General features: G+C 43.0%; 1 protein-coding gene across 1 annotated transcript in view; it reads right to left on the bottom strand.

Moving 5' to 3' along the window:
- Positions 1–221: 221 nt before the first annotated feature.
- Brinp2 (BMP/retinoic acid inducible neural specific 2) overlaps positions 222–14081 on the bottom strand; it is a 98624-nt gene continuing 84764 nt past the window's right edge. Inside the window, exons 6-9 of the mRNA XM_090340376.1 lie at positions 8747–8852; positions 5842–6078; positions 4357–4579; positions 222–2865 (exon numbers count right to left, since the gene is read on the bottom strand). Coding sequence (XP_090196502.1) covers positions 1749–2865; positions 4357–4579; positions 5842–6078; positions 8747–8852 — 1683 coding nt within the window. The 3' untranslated portion in view covers positions 222–1748. The remainder of the gene's footprint in view (positions 2866–4356; positions 4580–5841; positions 6079–8746; positions 8853–14081) is intronic.

The raw sequence follows: 14081 nt of genomic DNA on the forward strand, positions 1-14081 counted from the left end.
GACATAAGCATCTTATCCTTGTCACCCATTTTTTTCTACCAAACTGAGATGAAATATAGTTATGGAATAAGTATTTATGTGGTGACTTTCTCTTGAACAAAAATGGGGTTGCCATACCCATGAACTGTGTTGGAACATGCGGCATATAGCAGAAAGAGAGTTGCCAAACCTTGTGTTGTAAAATGACTGATTATCATACTGCTGGTCATCTGGGAGGGCCACTAAGAGGAGAAGGATGTTCTGTTCTCTGTAGGAGATTGAGGAAATGGCAGACAATGCCACATTTGTGTCTTCCCCAATTTCCTCGAAGGCTAATCCTGGACCATGAGATGTTGAGTGGACTTCTGATGCTCACAGTAGCATTGATAGAGGAGCCCCCTTAACAGACATTTTTCTGGCACAAACGCTGAGGTTTTTTTGTACTTGTGAACTTTTCAAATTCTTGCCCCAGTAGTAGAAAGTCCTGGCTATAGGTCCTAGGTTAGTCCTCATATTTGGGAAAGTGAGAAGGGGACATGTACAATGAGACTACCTGGTCAAATTTGTTCTTACTGCATTTTATCTGTCTATCTGTCTGTCATGCCTACACACACACACACACACACACACACACACACACACACACACACACTCTCCCTTCACACCTGAGTCAACACAGTCATATATTTACTCATCAGCAATATCTTTCACCTAAGAAAAACCTTTGTGTTACACACTGGACAATTTAAAGTAAATCCAGGCAACCCAAGAAACTATTTCTTTCTCTTTTCTTTCTTATTTCTCCTTCAAGAAAAAGAACTTTAAAAATATATTAATTAAACCAGGTAACTTTTTACTCAGATGTTCACGTGGCTGAAGCAAGTTGACAAGGAAAACCATCACAAAATACTTTGTTTTTTGCTCTTTTTTTTTAAAGAAACATTTTCCTATACATTGTGTCTCTCTAGCTGGATGGGACTGCTTAGAACAAGTGTTGTGGGAACAGGAATTCTGGATGTACCCCGAGGGGTAGCTGGAACAAGCTCAGATCCTCCCACTGAGGAGGTGAGGGGATGTGGGGCCAGTAGGAGGGAGAAGAGATGAACAAGGAACTGCTGCCTGCCCTTCCAGTTGCTTCCTCTTGTCTTTCCACTTCTCCCCTTCCTCTGGAAGTGGCTCTAGGATCAGTCAGCACAGGCCTCCAGGACGCAGAGGAAACAACATACAAAAAGTAAGATCCAAGGTAAGGAGTCACGAAACAACAACATTTTAAGAAATCGGATTAAAAAGAATACAAAAGTGACTCCACAGAGTGAGAGGATGAACTCCCACCCACCCCATCATTGTCCCCTCTTGCTTTCTCAGATGACAAGTATCACTTTGAAGGAACTTTTGTTGCTTTCATCATGTGGCTGGTTCTTTTCCTTAACTCTCCCTGGCTTAGATTTTTTTCATTCCATTGCATTCATTTTAGAAAGCACCAACTTTACAGATAGATCTGAGGCTGTTGAGTTGTGGCCTCCCTGTGAGGGTGTGTGTGTGTGTGTGTGTGTGTGTGTGTGTGTGTGTATGTGTACGCACAGGTGCACATATGCACTGGCTGATTCTTTCTCTCGGATATGCTTCAGTCCAAGCCTTGGGATCCCATCATCTGGGTGCTGAGAGACTCATTGGAACACCCTGTTGGCACTAAGGTGAGGACTTGGATTTTCTTCACACCCCGGAGGTACAGATCCACTCTCTGTCTAAGCACTGGGGTAGGTCCTCCATTAGCTACAGAGTTTGCCAGTCTCATACTCCACAGGATTTGGCAGTTTGGAATTGAAGGCCCTCAGGGATGACTGGATCCTGCCCACCTCATTGTTAGCCAGCTTGAGTCGATGCCTCAGTAAGCAGGAGAAAAGGTCAAGCCTGACTTTGCCAGGTGGAGAAAGCTGGTTCACTCGGTCCCTAAGCTCAATGAGCTGTAAAAGCGCGGAATCCTGGGAACCTTGTGTATAGGGATAGTCCAACTGAAGAATTAAGTCCCGGATGGCATCCGGGTCAAAGGGAAGGCTGTAGCCAAAGACCTGCAAGGTATTGATTTTCATATAGCCTAAATTCTTGGAGGGATCTGTCATCTCCAGAGGCTCATAGTAGATTGTCTCATTGGAGCTGTCATCCAGGGACTTGATTCGGCTCCGTAGGTAAACATGGACTGTCTCAAAGAATGTCTTCCATCGATTCCCCAGGGTTATGGTCCAGTTTTGGCACTGGGCAGCTGCATCCACGTTAGTCCTTTCCCAATCAGGGAAGCTGCCCTCGTTCACAGGCATGAACCAACTCTCAGAGTGGCTGCCCCCAAAGGGGTTCACGTAGATGGCCATGACAGGCTCCAGGGTGCTGTTCTTGGTGAGGCAGATCTGCAAAGACAAGGCCAACATCACGTGCACCAGCCCGGGCTTGTACTTGTTGCTCTTCAGGGTGAGCAGCATGCGCTTCCTCCAGGAAGGGTCAAACCAGCTGCCCAGACGCATGTCATTGCTGATGAAGATGGAGTGCACCTCAATGCGGCTATCCCGCTTCTGCAGCAGGTATTTCAACTCCAGATCCTGCAGGTCTGTTTCCAGTCCAAGAAAGTTCTCCAAGGACTCAGCCACTTCGGGCCGGCACAGCCCCTGGGCCAGCACGTAGCCTGGGTTGCAGCTTCCACAACGAGTACTATTGTCTGAAGCGCAGTGGGCACATGCGGACCCTTCACCCAAGGCACATGGGATGGGGCCCTGGCAGGAAGATTGGTCATAGGGACAGGTGCAGCTGTGGCTCTGTTCCAGGAAGGTGCCAGGGAAGGTGCTTTCTCCACAGTACAGGAGAGACTGGATTCGATTCCACCAGTAGGACAAGGACCTTGAGGAGGGTAGATTAGAAATGAAGCAAAGTCAAAGGAAGCAGCACACCATCATCTGCCCTAACAGCAGCAGGACCTTGACTCACAGGCATGGAAGACATTGGCTGAAAGAGAAAGCTCCGTGCTCTCTGCGTGATGGAACCCTGACCCTACTATGTGGGTCTGATTGAGAAAAGCTGGATCAGACCAAGTCTGATATCTAGCATCAGATTTGTACTAGAAACAGCAAGTTTCATTTTTTCCAAATATTACTTTGTTTCCCCCTTTTTTAAAATGAAGGATCTACATCTCTGGTATTAAATCTAAGTTTCCGGCCTTGTATAGAAGATGACTCCAAGATTGCAAATTCTTGCCAACTTTATTCCCATTTCAAGGTCTCATTCCTTTTTCATTCTCTCAGCTTCTGTCGCTCTTTCACCGAGGCTTAGAATATTCTATTGCCAACCCTCTTAAAACTTTAATATCAACTTTTACATTAGCTCTTCAGAGAGGGCTTTCCTGATGTCTATTTCAAAAGAACCACTCTTGTCACTATCACACCACCTGGTTTTTATTTAATCCATGGTGATTATCAATATTTAAACTTAGTGTGTTTGTTGCTTACTTATTTATGGGCTGCTTCCTTGGAGAAGCTACAACAACAGGGATACTGTCTTATTGACTAAAATACTTTCAGAGATCAAAATTGTTTCTCTTGTATAGTAAGCACTCACTAATTAGCTTCGGGGGGGGGGATGACTCTCTACCAAACAGCCCCATTGTGTTTCTTGTCCTTTCATTCCCGCTTTACCTGTGTTTCACTTAGAGTTACATCTCTGTAACTAGAATAGTGTCTTATCTGCATGTACCAGCCCATCATTTCTGCCCAAGATGACCAAGGAAGCTTTTCTCTGAGAGACTATGCCACCATGACTTGAAGTGGCTGTTATCTAGTCATAATTGTCTCCTTTTTATGTTTGAAAATCTTTCCTAATGTGTATTAGGATATGGGATATAGACTTAGTAAAAAACTTGCTGAATGAAAGGAATGGATGCATGGGTGTGTGAGTGTATGACAGTACAGTGGCAGTGCAGTCCTCTATTCTTGAGAGCATGCATCTCAGCTTTCTTGCCTCCCATAGAATACAGCCATCACTCGTTTAAAATAATTTCATGTGTACATTTCCTCTTATATGGAATTGGTATGTTAACTTTAATGCTACCTCTTTTTTCCTACAAGACTTATGAATAAGGGACAGTTTGATTATGATTAGAACAATGCATTAATCTAGTATAATTTTGTTTCAATGGTAGAAAAATTTGAAGTCAATACTTCTCACTTCAAACATAACAAAATTGAAAATGGCACACGGAAGTAGGTCAAGATCATAGGACTGCAGAAACTGTGAGTGTCACTACTTTCTTATCCAGTTTGGTCTGGGGACTCACCCTACCCCAGCCACCATTGCCAGAGAGATGCTGAACTTGGTTCTAGAGCCTGGGATGCTCACCTCTCCTTGGGCAGGCGGAAGCGAGGCTGCCTATGGCAGCGCTTGCAGAGGTTGAAGAGCCGGCGGATGATCCGATGGGTCTTCTTGTACAGCACTTTCAAACTGGCTCCCAGCTGCTGGTAGCGGTGCTGCAGGTTCGTGTCCATGGTCCAGAACTGAGAGATGGCAGTGGAGTTCAGGAATCGGTCTTCAGGGAGCCGTTTCAGCAAGGCCTGGAACTCTTCTGTGGACAAAAACACAGAAGCTGAACCAAGGAGTAGCTGTGAGGAGTCCTGGGAGCCAGAAACTTCTGAAAATCACTGTGAGAAATGGGGATTCATATTTACTTTCCTCATTCCTTTTCCGTTAATAGCTTTATTGAGAAACATATTAAGTAACAGGATTGTTTCCATCCTTTCCTACTCTAGGATGTTGCTGAGTTTCACACAGACTTGCAACCACATGGAGGGCGCAGGACTCTGTCTTTGCTAATAACTTTGGGATGCACCTCTTTCCCTCTTTATACCTCCCTGTAAGTCATCCACAGCATGATATCAGGATAATCCCTCTTCATTAATGCCAGGAAACCCATAAGTAATATAGACACAGCAAAGGTGCTATCTCCAGCTCAAAAATCTTGGAATCATTTTCAGACTCCTGAGGTCAGTTTTTCCCTCCAGATTTTTCTATCTGAGCATCTAACTCTTATCTTTGGCTCTCTGGAACCAAGTCTGAGTTCTCCTCAGAGCTTCCTAAGCACAGCTTTTCTGAACTCATACTCATACTCATGTCTCTGTTCTCTGCTCTTCTTTTAATTGGGATCTACCACCACCAGTTACTCTAGCTCTGATAGGAGATCTACTCTGCCTACATAGCGGCAACTTACAGTGCTAAAAGCCTACAGTCACATTATTCTATCACCCTTAACCCAAAGCATGGGCTTGAAGAACTTTTTGATGCTTTTTAGCTATGTCCATCAACCTATACTTACAGGTGAGGAGATTGAGGAATTCAGGTGCTGCATTGTTAATCCAAGACAAATGTAGCTGGCAGTAGTAGGGTAAAGATACAAAAATGACTCCTTTGAACCCATTTTAAGGTCACATTGATACTAGTGATAATAGCAAAGCACAGCACTTAGCTTTCATCAAGTGTCACTTAGAGACATTCTACACACATTTATTCAACAAGTACTTATTGTATACAATTAGCACTGGTGTGCAAGCATTGTTCTAGGCACATTGGAATCAATAACAAATAAGACAGAGGAGATGTAACTTAATGATATTTATCTCACCTCGTTAAGTCCTTAAGATACATTCTTAGTGAGAAAGGAGGTCTATTTACGTAAAGGAAAAACAAACCACTTGAGATTCTGGGTGAGTGATATCACCTCCCTAAGGTCACAGAGATGATAAGTGGCTGAAATGGAATCCAAGCCAAATTCCTATTTTTTGCCTTGCTCTCTCTTTCAAGGAGGAGTTCTGGGAGTAGTCCATTGCTCACCTGACTCCTCAAATTGCTGGTTGTGAGTAGCCCAGGAGCCCTGGATCTGTAGCAAACTGTCTTCCATGGCCTGGATGTCAGCGTCAGGACAGTTGCATTCTGGGAAAGTGGGGCTGCACTTGCACCAGCAGTCATTCTCCTTGCAGACCAGCTCACCCTCAGAGCTGCATGTGATGTAGCTCAGAGCTGCAGCCACAAAGCGCTCACGCAGGTACTCAGGCAGCAGCACCTGCAGGCCTGGGGAAAGGATGTATCTGAATCACTGGGCAATGCCAGTGGAGACTCCGTTTCCCACACCGAAGGCTAGCGAAATCCCATCTGGGGGTTCTGCTGACTTGTGTGTCCTGGACTCAAAGAATGATCACCCGAGGGTCCGATCCTGCCTGGGCTGGTTGGGAGCTAGGGCTGTCCCTGCACTGCGACAGATGGAGGACAATTGGAAAATGCAGACAAGGAAGATCAAAGCCCAAGGCTTAGCTAAACGCCTCACATCAGCCAAATTAAGAATGTGCATATCATAAGAACGGACTTATTGGCTACACATCAGCATTTCTAGGGAGAAACAAGATGTTTCAGATAAAAGAAGAATTTACAGCCTTCATCAGGAAAGAAATAGAGTCTTTCTGGGTTTCTCTGCCTCCAACAGCCATCCTGTTTCTAGCTTAATTGAGACAAACAGTAGGCATCATTACTAAACGATGCTCTCATCTTATCCTTGATGGATGATGAGGCTACTCTGGTTAGGAAGTAGAGCTAAGTATTCTGCATGTATAATAGCCAGGCACTATGCCAAGTACTTGTTATCTATAACTGCAAGTAATCCTTGTGGTAATACTGAGGTTCATAAAGGTAATGAAACATAAGCCCCAAGACCACAGTGACCTATCCAAGTTTCACTACTTATTAGTGTGCTTCCTTAGTGGCACACACTATCCTTGTCTCAGAAAGTCATGATTGCAGCTGCCCATTCTCAACATGATTTAACTCTGAAGGAGATCAAAGACTAGGATGATATCATTGCTCTGGAGACCAGTAGAGCCTTGTGGCCTCTCTTTCATTTGGCTTGCTTTGATGTTAGTTATATAATACACAACAATTTTTCCATGCTTCTGCTTTCTCACCTATTCATGATGAATATCAGTTTACTGGTAGCAGAATGTAGCCCTTAGGTGGCCTCAAGCCATATAGAAGGTAGCTGGGGGTTAGAAGCGTAACAAAGGATGAATGAAGAGTAGACGTGACTTTGAAATCATTGTGGGCCATGTGTGAGGTGAGACCTGAAAGAGGTTCTCTCCTAATAGGGACACCGTTAGGTCTTAGGCCTAGAGAGTAAGGGATAGGAGGACCTTGGAATAAAGTCTCCTTTCCTCAAAACTTTGCTAATTCTTTTATTTCTCCACTCTTGACCTTGCCTTTGGCATGAAATCACAAAGCTCACAGTATATACCCTGGTCTCAGAAGACCTCAAACTATAACTTAACGTTGTCATCTGCAGAGGATCTCCTTTTTTTAAATTTTGCTGGAGGTCTACCTCTTATTCTGAAGTGCTTTTAAATTTTTCTTTCTTGACTCAATGCCCATCTTGGCACTTGAGCAGTCCGCCTTCTGCACTGTTCACATGCTTGCTTTCAACATTCACCCTCTCTATGCAGTTTCCTTCTGCCTCCCCCCTCCATCCTCACCAGAAAATTTCCCATCGCTATAAAAATAAGTGCCCTGAGCAATGTCTGCATGAGTGATGGGCTATAAAATTAAATGGCATAAACTATTCCAAATGAACCACCAGACATTTCTAACTTCACTCATTGGTAAATTTCAGACACAAACCAAGCCCATCCAGGGGCAAGAAGATGCTAATTGTATTAGGTAGTTCTAAATAAAAGTCTTTTACTCTTCTTTATTATACATTTCTTGATTCTTACAGCAATACTGGGTCACATCTGGCTTGGATTGCCTGGAATTTGTAATCGTAGATCCTGAATGAGGGCTATTGATTTTGTAATGCTGGGATAATAATATCTTAAGCAGAGTAAAATTCAGTTAGGCCTGAAGAAAAATGGACTTTTCCTACTGAATCTGATGTGGGAGTCTTTCCTGAAGATGCTTAGGAAATACATACCTCCTTTTATTTTCCACCTTTCAGACTTATTGTGGTTACATTTCTTCTTTCTTTCACTATTTTATATGTTCTTTCTCCAGAAAAAAAAAGCTCCCCTTCCTTTCAAGTACCTCCTGGCTTTGAAACTACCACAAAAGACAACAGCCTCATAACAGAAAGTATGGGCCACACTCAGGGTATGGTTACAATAGCCAGTAGACCCAACGTTAGTAGGTATCATTTTTGAAATAAAAATGATTACCCTATAACCACTCTGCAATGACAAATTATTCTTCAGTGTATCTTGAGGATAAAGCAGAAGGGTTTGGAGGTAATAAAGATGATTACATAAATAGGTCAAATTCTCGGGATGAATGTGCTATTTCTCATAGGATAATGAGAGTATTTGAGAAATAATGAAAGATGGGAAGGTGGACTCAGGGATATGGGCAATGGGTCTTGGCTGTAAAATACACTATCAGATGTTTGTTGTTGGTGGTGGTGGTGGTTTTCCAAAGAATGATATAGCCTGGTGCTTATAGTTTATGTCTATAATCCTAGCTATTCAGGAGGTGGGAATTCAGAGGTTCAAGGCCAGCCCAGCAAAAAGTATGAGCCCCATCAACCAATAACTAGGTATACTGGTGTGTGTCTGGCGTCCCTGCTGTGTAGCTGGCTCCCAGAATTTGTGGTACTTCTCTCAAGAAGGATTTAACAGAATGGGAAACTAGCCCCTTTTCTGTTCTTTGGTGACCCAGATTTTCCACCAGGTATGAGCAGTATAAAACCCGTCTTGGAGCTGCTTACCTAGAAGCTGCACTTTGTTCTCTGGACTCTGCACCAGGACAGAGCTGACTGAATCCAGATTATCATAGTTGCTGCATCCCAGAGGTCCAGTCCTAGTCTCTGTGACCTACTCAAAGAAGGAACAGGATATGGATTTAGAAAACAAGAAATGTACTCTTGTGTCCTTATCTTCAGTCATCCGTTTGGAGACTCCACATCCAGTCTCTGAGCAGCCAATGAACAGCATGTGTCTTTGATTACCCACCCCATGCATCCCTTATGCTCTTCTCCCAGGAACTTAAGGTCATTTTGCTTCCTTGTTCCAAGACAATACTTGTAATAGATGACTAATGTCACACTTGTACATAGTTAGGAACTTGTCGGAGAGAGCCAAAGAGTATTTATGTCTAGGAAGGAAAATTGAAGGTAGGCAGAGCATGCTGGAGGAGTGAAAGCTTTAAGTTGGAGCCATCCCTTTCCTTCTCTCCACAGGAAGGTGAGTGGCAGGCAGTCATTATACTTATTGACCTGAAGGTGTGCCCAGCTGTATTATTTGATGTGGTGCTCATGGGCTTTAGGGATCCAGAAGATGGAAAGCACTAGAGAAATATGAGTTATGAGTATTATTATTAGTATTAAACATTTAAGTCCCACCTCGGCACTGAGATGTCCTTAGAGAAAATCAGGCATGGTCTTTCTACATATTTTAATAAGTATATTAAATATACATAAACTCTTACATTCCAAAACACCATAGTCATTTTAAAATATTACAAAGTAAGCCCATCCATTTTCCCTGATGTTCAAAGTATAAGATGAAAAATGGGAAGTTTTAAATGCACAGAAATAATTATGTAATAAGAATGATGGGGACCCAAGGCCCTTTCTTCTCAGGATCTCTGAAGTCTTTGCCAACAATCAATCAACCAATCAACGAGTATTTATTGAGCAGCCACTGTTCAATGCCATACAATTCATCAAGCATTCATAGAATGCCTTTTGGGAGTCCTTTAAAGAAGTCTTCCTGACACCTCTGACCTCCTCCTCTAGCTTTCAGCCATGTCTGCTCTGCTCCAGACATGGGACATGTCCTGTTATATCCTTTCCTGGGAGTATTTGATTCATGTCTGAGTCCTGCACACTCTATTTTGTTCACCATTTAATGACAACTAGCATGCTGTCCGGCAAATAACAGGTACTCAGTGAATGAGAGAATGTATTAGGAATGTGTTCTAGGCTTCACAGCATGGGGAGGGTGCACAAAAGACATACAAGTTGTGCAGGAAGGCAGGATTGATAGGTATTCAAGTTGTGGCAAAAGGATATGCCTCCAGGGAGTAGTACCAGCAAAACCAGAAAAACAAAAATAGCAAAGGAACTATTATCTATTCCGTTTTAAAAAAATAAGCAACCTGTGGGCCTGTAGAGTTTACTTATTGGATAAGTAAGCTTCCTTAGCCTGAAAAGGACGATGGAGGAAACAAGTTATGGGGGAGAAGACAGAGCAGCAAAGCTTCTAGCACACAGAACTCACAAATGGGCATACAGTGCACATGTCTAGCATCCTGTTGGTTACAAGATGGGAAACAAACGTAACACAATTGTGAGGGCTTTGTTTAGCTAGGCTTAAAAATATATACATGTAACAAAGTAGTCATGGGGAGATGATATGAAATTGGCTAAATATACAGACAGGAATGACCTTGGAGTTTAAAGCAGTCTGAGAAGCCTTATAGAGATGACAAATCATACATTAATCAATCAATGAATGGGAGTGTGAGAGAAGTCGGAAAGAATTGGAGGAAAAATAGCATCTCTATGCAAAGAATAAAGGAGAAACACCACATCTTGCTGCCTGAGTAGTAGCAAGAAAAAGCAGGAATAAGACCATGAAAGGGTAGGAACAACTCCATGGTTTTAGACCTAGTTGAACCATCATAGGAGTCTTTTGATACAAAACTCACTACTTCTGCCCTCCAAAGAGGACACCATGGTTCCAAGAGACAGAATATCTAAGACCATAGAGCTGGAGTGTGATGGAAACAGTCTCCAGACTCTGTTCAGTACCTTTTGGTCTGCTGAGAATACAGGTCTAAGAACTGCAGCCAACAGTGAGTTTAAGCCACTCAAGACACCACCACTTCCTAAAATAAATGTTCTAAATTGAGGCCCATTCATTTAAGTGAGTTAGCAATCTGTCCTCTCCTCATACCATTTTTCCTCTGAAAAACAAATTGCATAGACTTGGGATCAGTATTGTTATTTCTGCTTGATGGGAGAAGTCCCATCATCATCACCAGGATGGCTTGTTTAGATTTCATTAGATCCCAATGTACTAGCTCTTTTCTTCTGAGACCACCTCTCTCCTCCCTAGGAAGTGAAGGATCTGGGAAGAAGAGAGGGAGTTGGGTAGGCGCCCTTTTACAGATCCAACCCAGGGAGACTGCAGAAAACTGCCCTTACCCTACTATCCCTCCCCAGCCCATGACAAAAGCTCCAGAGACTCTGAAGTCAGGAGAATCCTGCAGCTTTCTCTACAAGTGGCAGACAGCTCCTGGAGATTATTATAAAGAGGGCCTATAGAGAAAATGCAAAGTGCAGTTCATTCGGGCAGGGCACATACACCTTTCAAAGAGTGCCTCTGATAAGCTTTCAGAAGAGGAAAATAAGTGTGTGCTAATTGGCCTGTTGACAGAGACCATCCTGCCTTCAGAAAGCCCTGATGGATTTAGGTTCATTAGCACATCCAATGTTCCATAAATACCAGATCCTGAAAACAGTAGTTCCAGCAAGCCTGTTTGCCTCCCTCCCAGTTCTCACTTTCAGACTGCTCTTGTTCTACCTGGGAGAATACCTGCAATGCCTAAGGGCAGACTAAAAATGGGCTTCTAATAGTGAGCAACGGGGTTGAGCTTAGCACAGCTGATGTTATGTGTGTTGAAAGGGGCCAAATTGGCAAATCGTAGGCTATTGCAGAGAAAAAATTCTCACCAGTCATTTTGGAGGATACTTAGTGAGATGGGCTACTTTTTGCCAGTCTAGGGTCCAGCTGAACTTTCCTGGGGGCTCTTCAGTTAGGTTATAAACATCTTAAATCCTCCCACCAAGTCCTTCCATCTCTTCTGACTCTATGTAATAGAGACTGAGCTATAACTAAGAAAAAGGCTCAGGCCCCCTACCCCTTCCCCCAAATTATGGATAAGATGCATACATACACAAGCTTTTGCATATGTATATGGATACAAAACTTTTCATATGTGGTTTGCAAAGGACTTCCATGTAGATTGAATCATCTGGTATCACCATGATCCTATAGCACAGGTAACATTTACCATATTTATCATTAGTCCTGAGTGATCAGTCTGGTCTTATTGTTCAGTGATCAGTCTTTAGTGGCCAGGCAGGGTTCTGCAGAACTTCTGGTCTACATGTACCCTTTGTTGTTATCAAAAGAATGGCTACAGATTCCAGGAGAAAGGTAAAGGGACTAAGGTAGCACAAGTGGCTTGGAATATATGAAAGTGTTTTAATATTCTAAAACCTGATATTGCCACCTTAGTGGAATTTAAAGACCTGCGTACAGTTCAGTCAAATAATTGGTAATTATAACCTTGAGGTGACAAATGGGGTCCAATGATACCTCAAGGTCATAGAGAAAATATCCAGGCTAAAACTCAATTCTCAGCATTCTTACTTCAATAAGTTTTTCTCCCACTAAACCATATCACCTGCTTTCACCCATCGAAAATTTTATTGAGCATATTGCCACATACCAGATGCTATAAAGGAACCCAAAGCTATGTGCATACTGCAGAGCCCCTACTGTTCTAAGACCTACTGCCATGGATGGTGCAAGGAGAGGAAAACTAGGTGTGCTATCAGCTGAAATGTAATGTGACAAATCCTATCCTAGACATGTGTTCTGATCAGGGCAAACCTTCCAACAGTGATGTTTATTGGGGTCCCAAAAGAATACATTGCAAATAAGAGGGGGCAACTCTTCCCCCAATGATACTGCAGAAAAGTTTCCAAGAAAACTCTAAGTATGCATTCGCTTAGAGAAAAAAAAGAAATGGACACATATGCTGTAGCACTTTTATTTCCTGAAGGCAGAGCAGGTGATCGGAGCCCATCCCATTACCACATGCATTCTACCCAGAGTAATGACTGCTGGAAAACAACGCAACTACCACTAAGGCATGCTCAGGAGAGGGAAGTAGATGCTGTCCCACACCAAGGAAAGACTGTTAGAAAGAGTGTGTTGCAGAAGACATCTGAGCTACTGGCCCTTCCTAGCCTAGCACTAAGCACTGTAGAGCAAAGAGATGGCATTTTATGGGACATTACTATTTGTGTCGACAGCATCAGATGGGCACAGGTGTGGAAAGGAAAACCAGGGTAATCTTGAGCTTCCGAGTCACAGGCCAGGGACGTAGGCTAGTCCTTGAGTATGTCATATCAAGCCTGTGAGTCTCACTAAAAGACTGAGATGAGCTGAAGAAAAAAAAAATTGAAATCACCCTCATGTACCCAGGATTTTTAGAACTATATCCTATAGAGAGGATCTATTGCACGCCTAGACAGAGAAAAATCCCAGGTCAGTCATCCCAGTGGAAACTGAATACTCATCTCACATTTAATGTGCTCTTTGAAGAATTTCAAGAAGAGGCTTCCAAGGTCTTGGCCCCTCATTAAAGGGCTGTGCAGTGGCTCTGGCTCTGGAAAGTGTACCCAAAGGCCTTAGAACAGATGTGATTTGAATCTCTTCCTACCTTGTTACTCTACTGCTTTTCACTTAACAAGACATAGGTACAGTAACCCAGGATGGAGAAAATGCATACAACCTCCACTCTTAGGCTCAGGTTTGACTATGAACCAGAATGGAGGAAAGTTTGAAAAATGACTGTAGGTATTTATAAAATTCCAATAAGAAATTACTATCAAGCACTTTCTAGGTACCAGGAACTGAAAATATAATCACCAACAGGGAACAAAACCCCTGCACTGGTGGCACTACCTGACAGATAAAAACAGAAAGAATAATGTGCAGCCAGGGCTAGAGATGTCTCCACTGCAAGGCAAAAGTACAGGTAAGTTGAAGCCACTGGGGTATCAAATAGTCTTGGATAAACAGAGGAAATAATTCTTGCACAAGAGAAGCGCGAAGATGAAGCAGATAGAGGTTTAAAAAAAAGAAGAAGAAAGTAGAGGCATCTATTGCAACAAGAAACTGAGATAGTAACCCGAGTGCAACCATCATTTTACAAGTCCCAGATGTATGATCTGGATTTAGTGCTCTGCCTTTGCAGATCTGGGATATTCTTCACCAGAGTCCTTTTAATAAATTGTCTTCGTA

The sequence above is a fragment of the Megascapheus bottae genome, chromosome 10 (assembly GCF_031878675.1).
Source record: "Megascapheus bottae isolate mThoBot1 chromosome 10, mThoBot2.hap1, whole genome shotgun sequence".
In the NCBI taxonomy this organism is placed as follows: domain Eukaryota; kingdom Metazoa; phylum Chordata; class Mammalia; order Rodentia; family Geomyidae; genus Megascapheus; species Megascapheus bottae.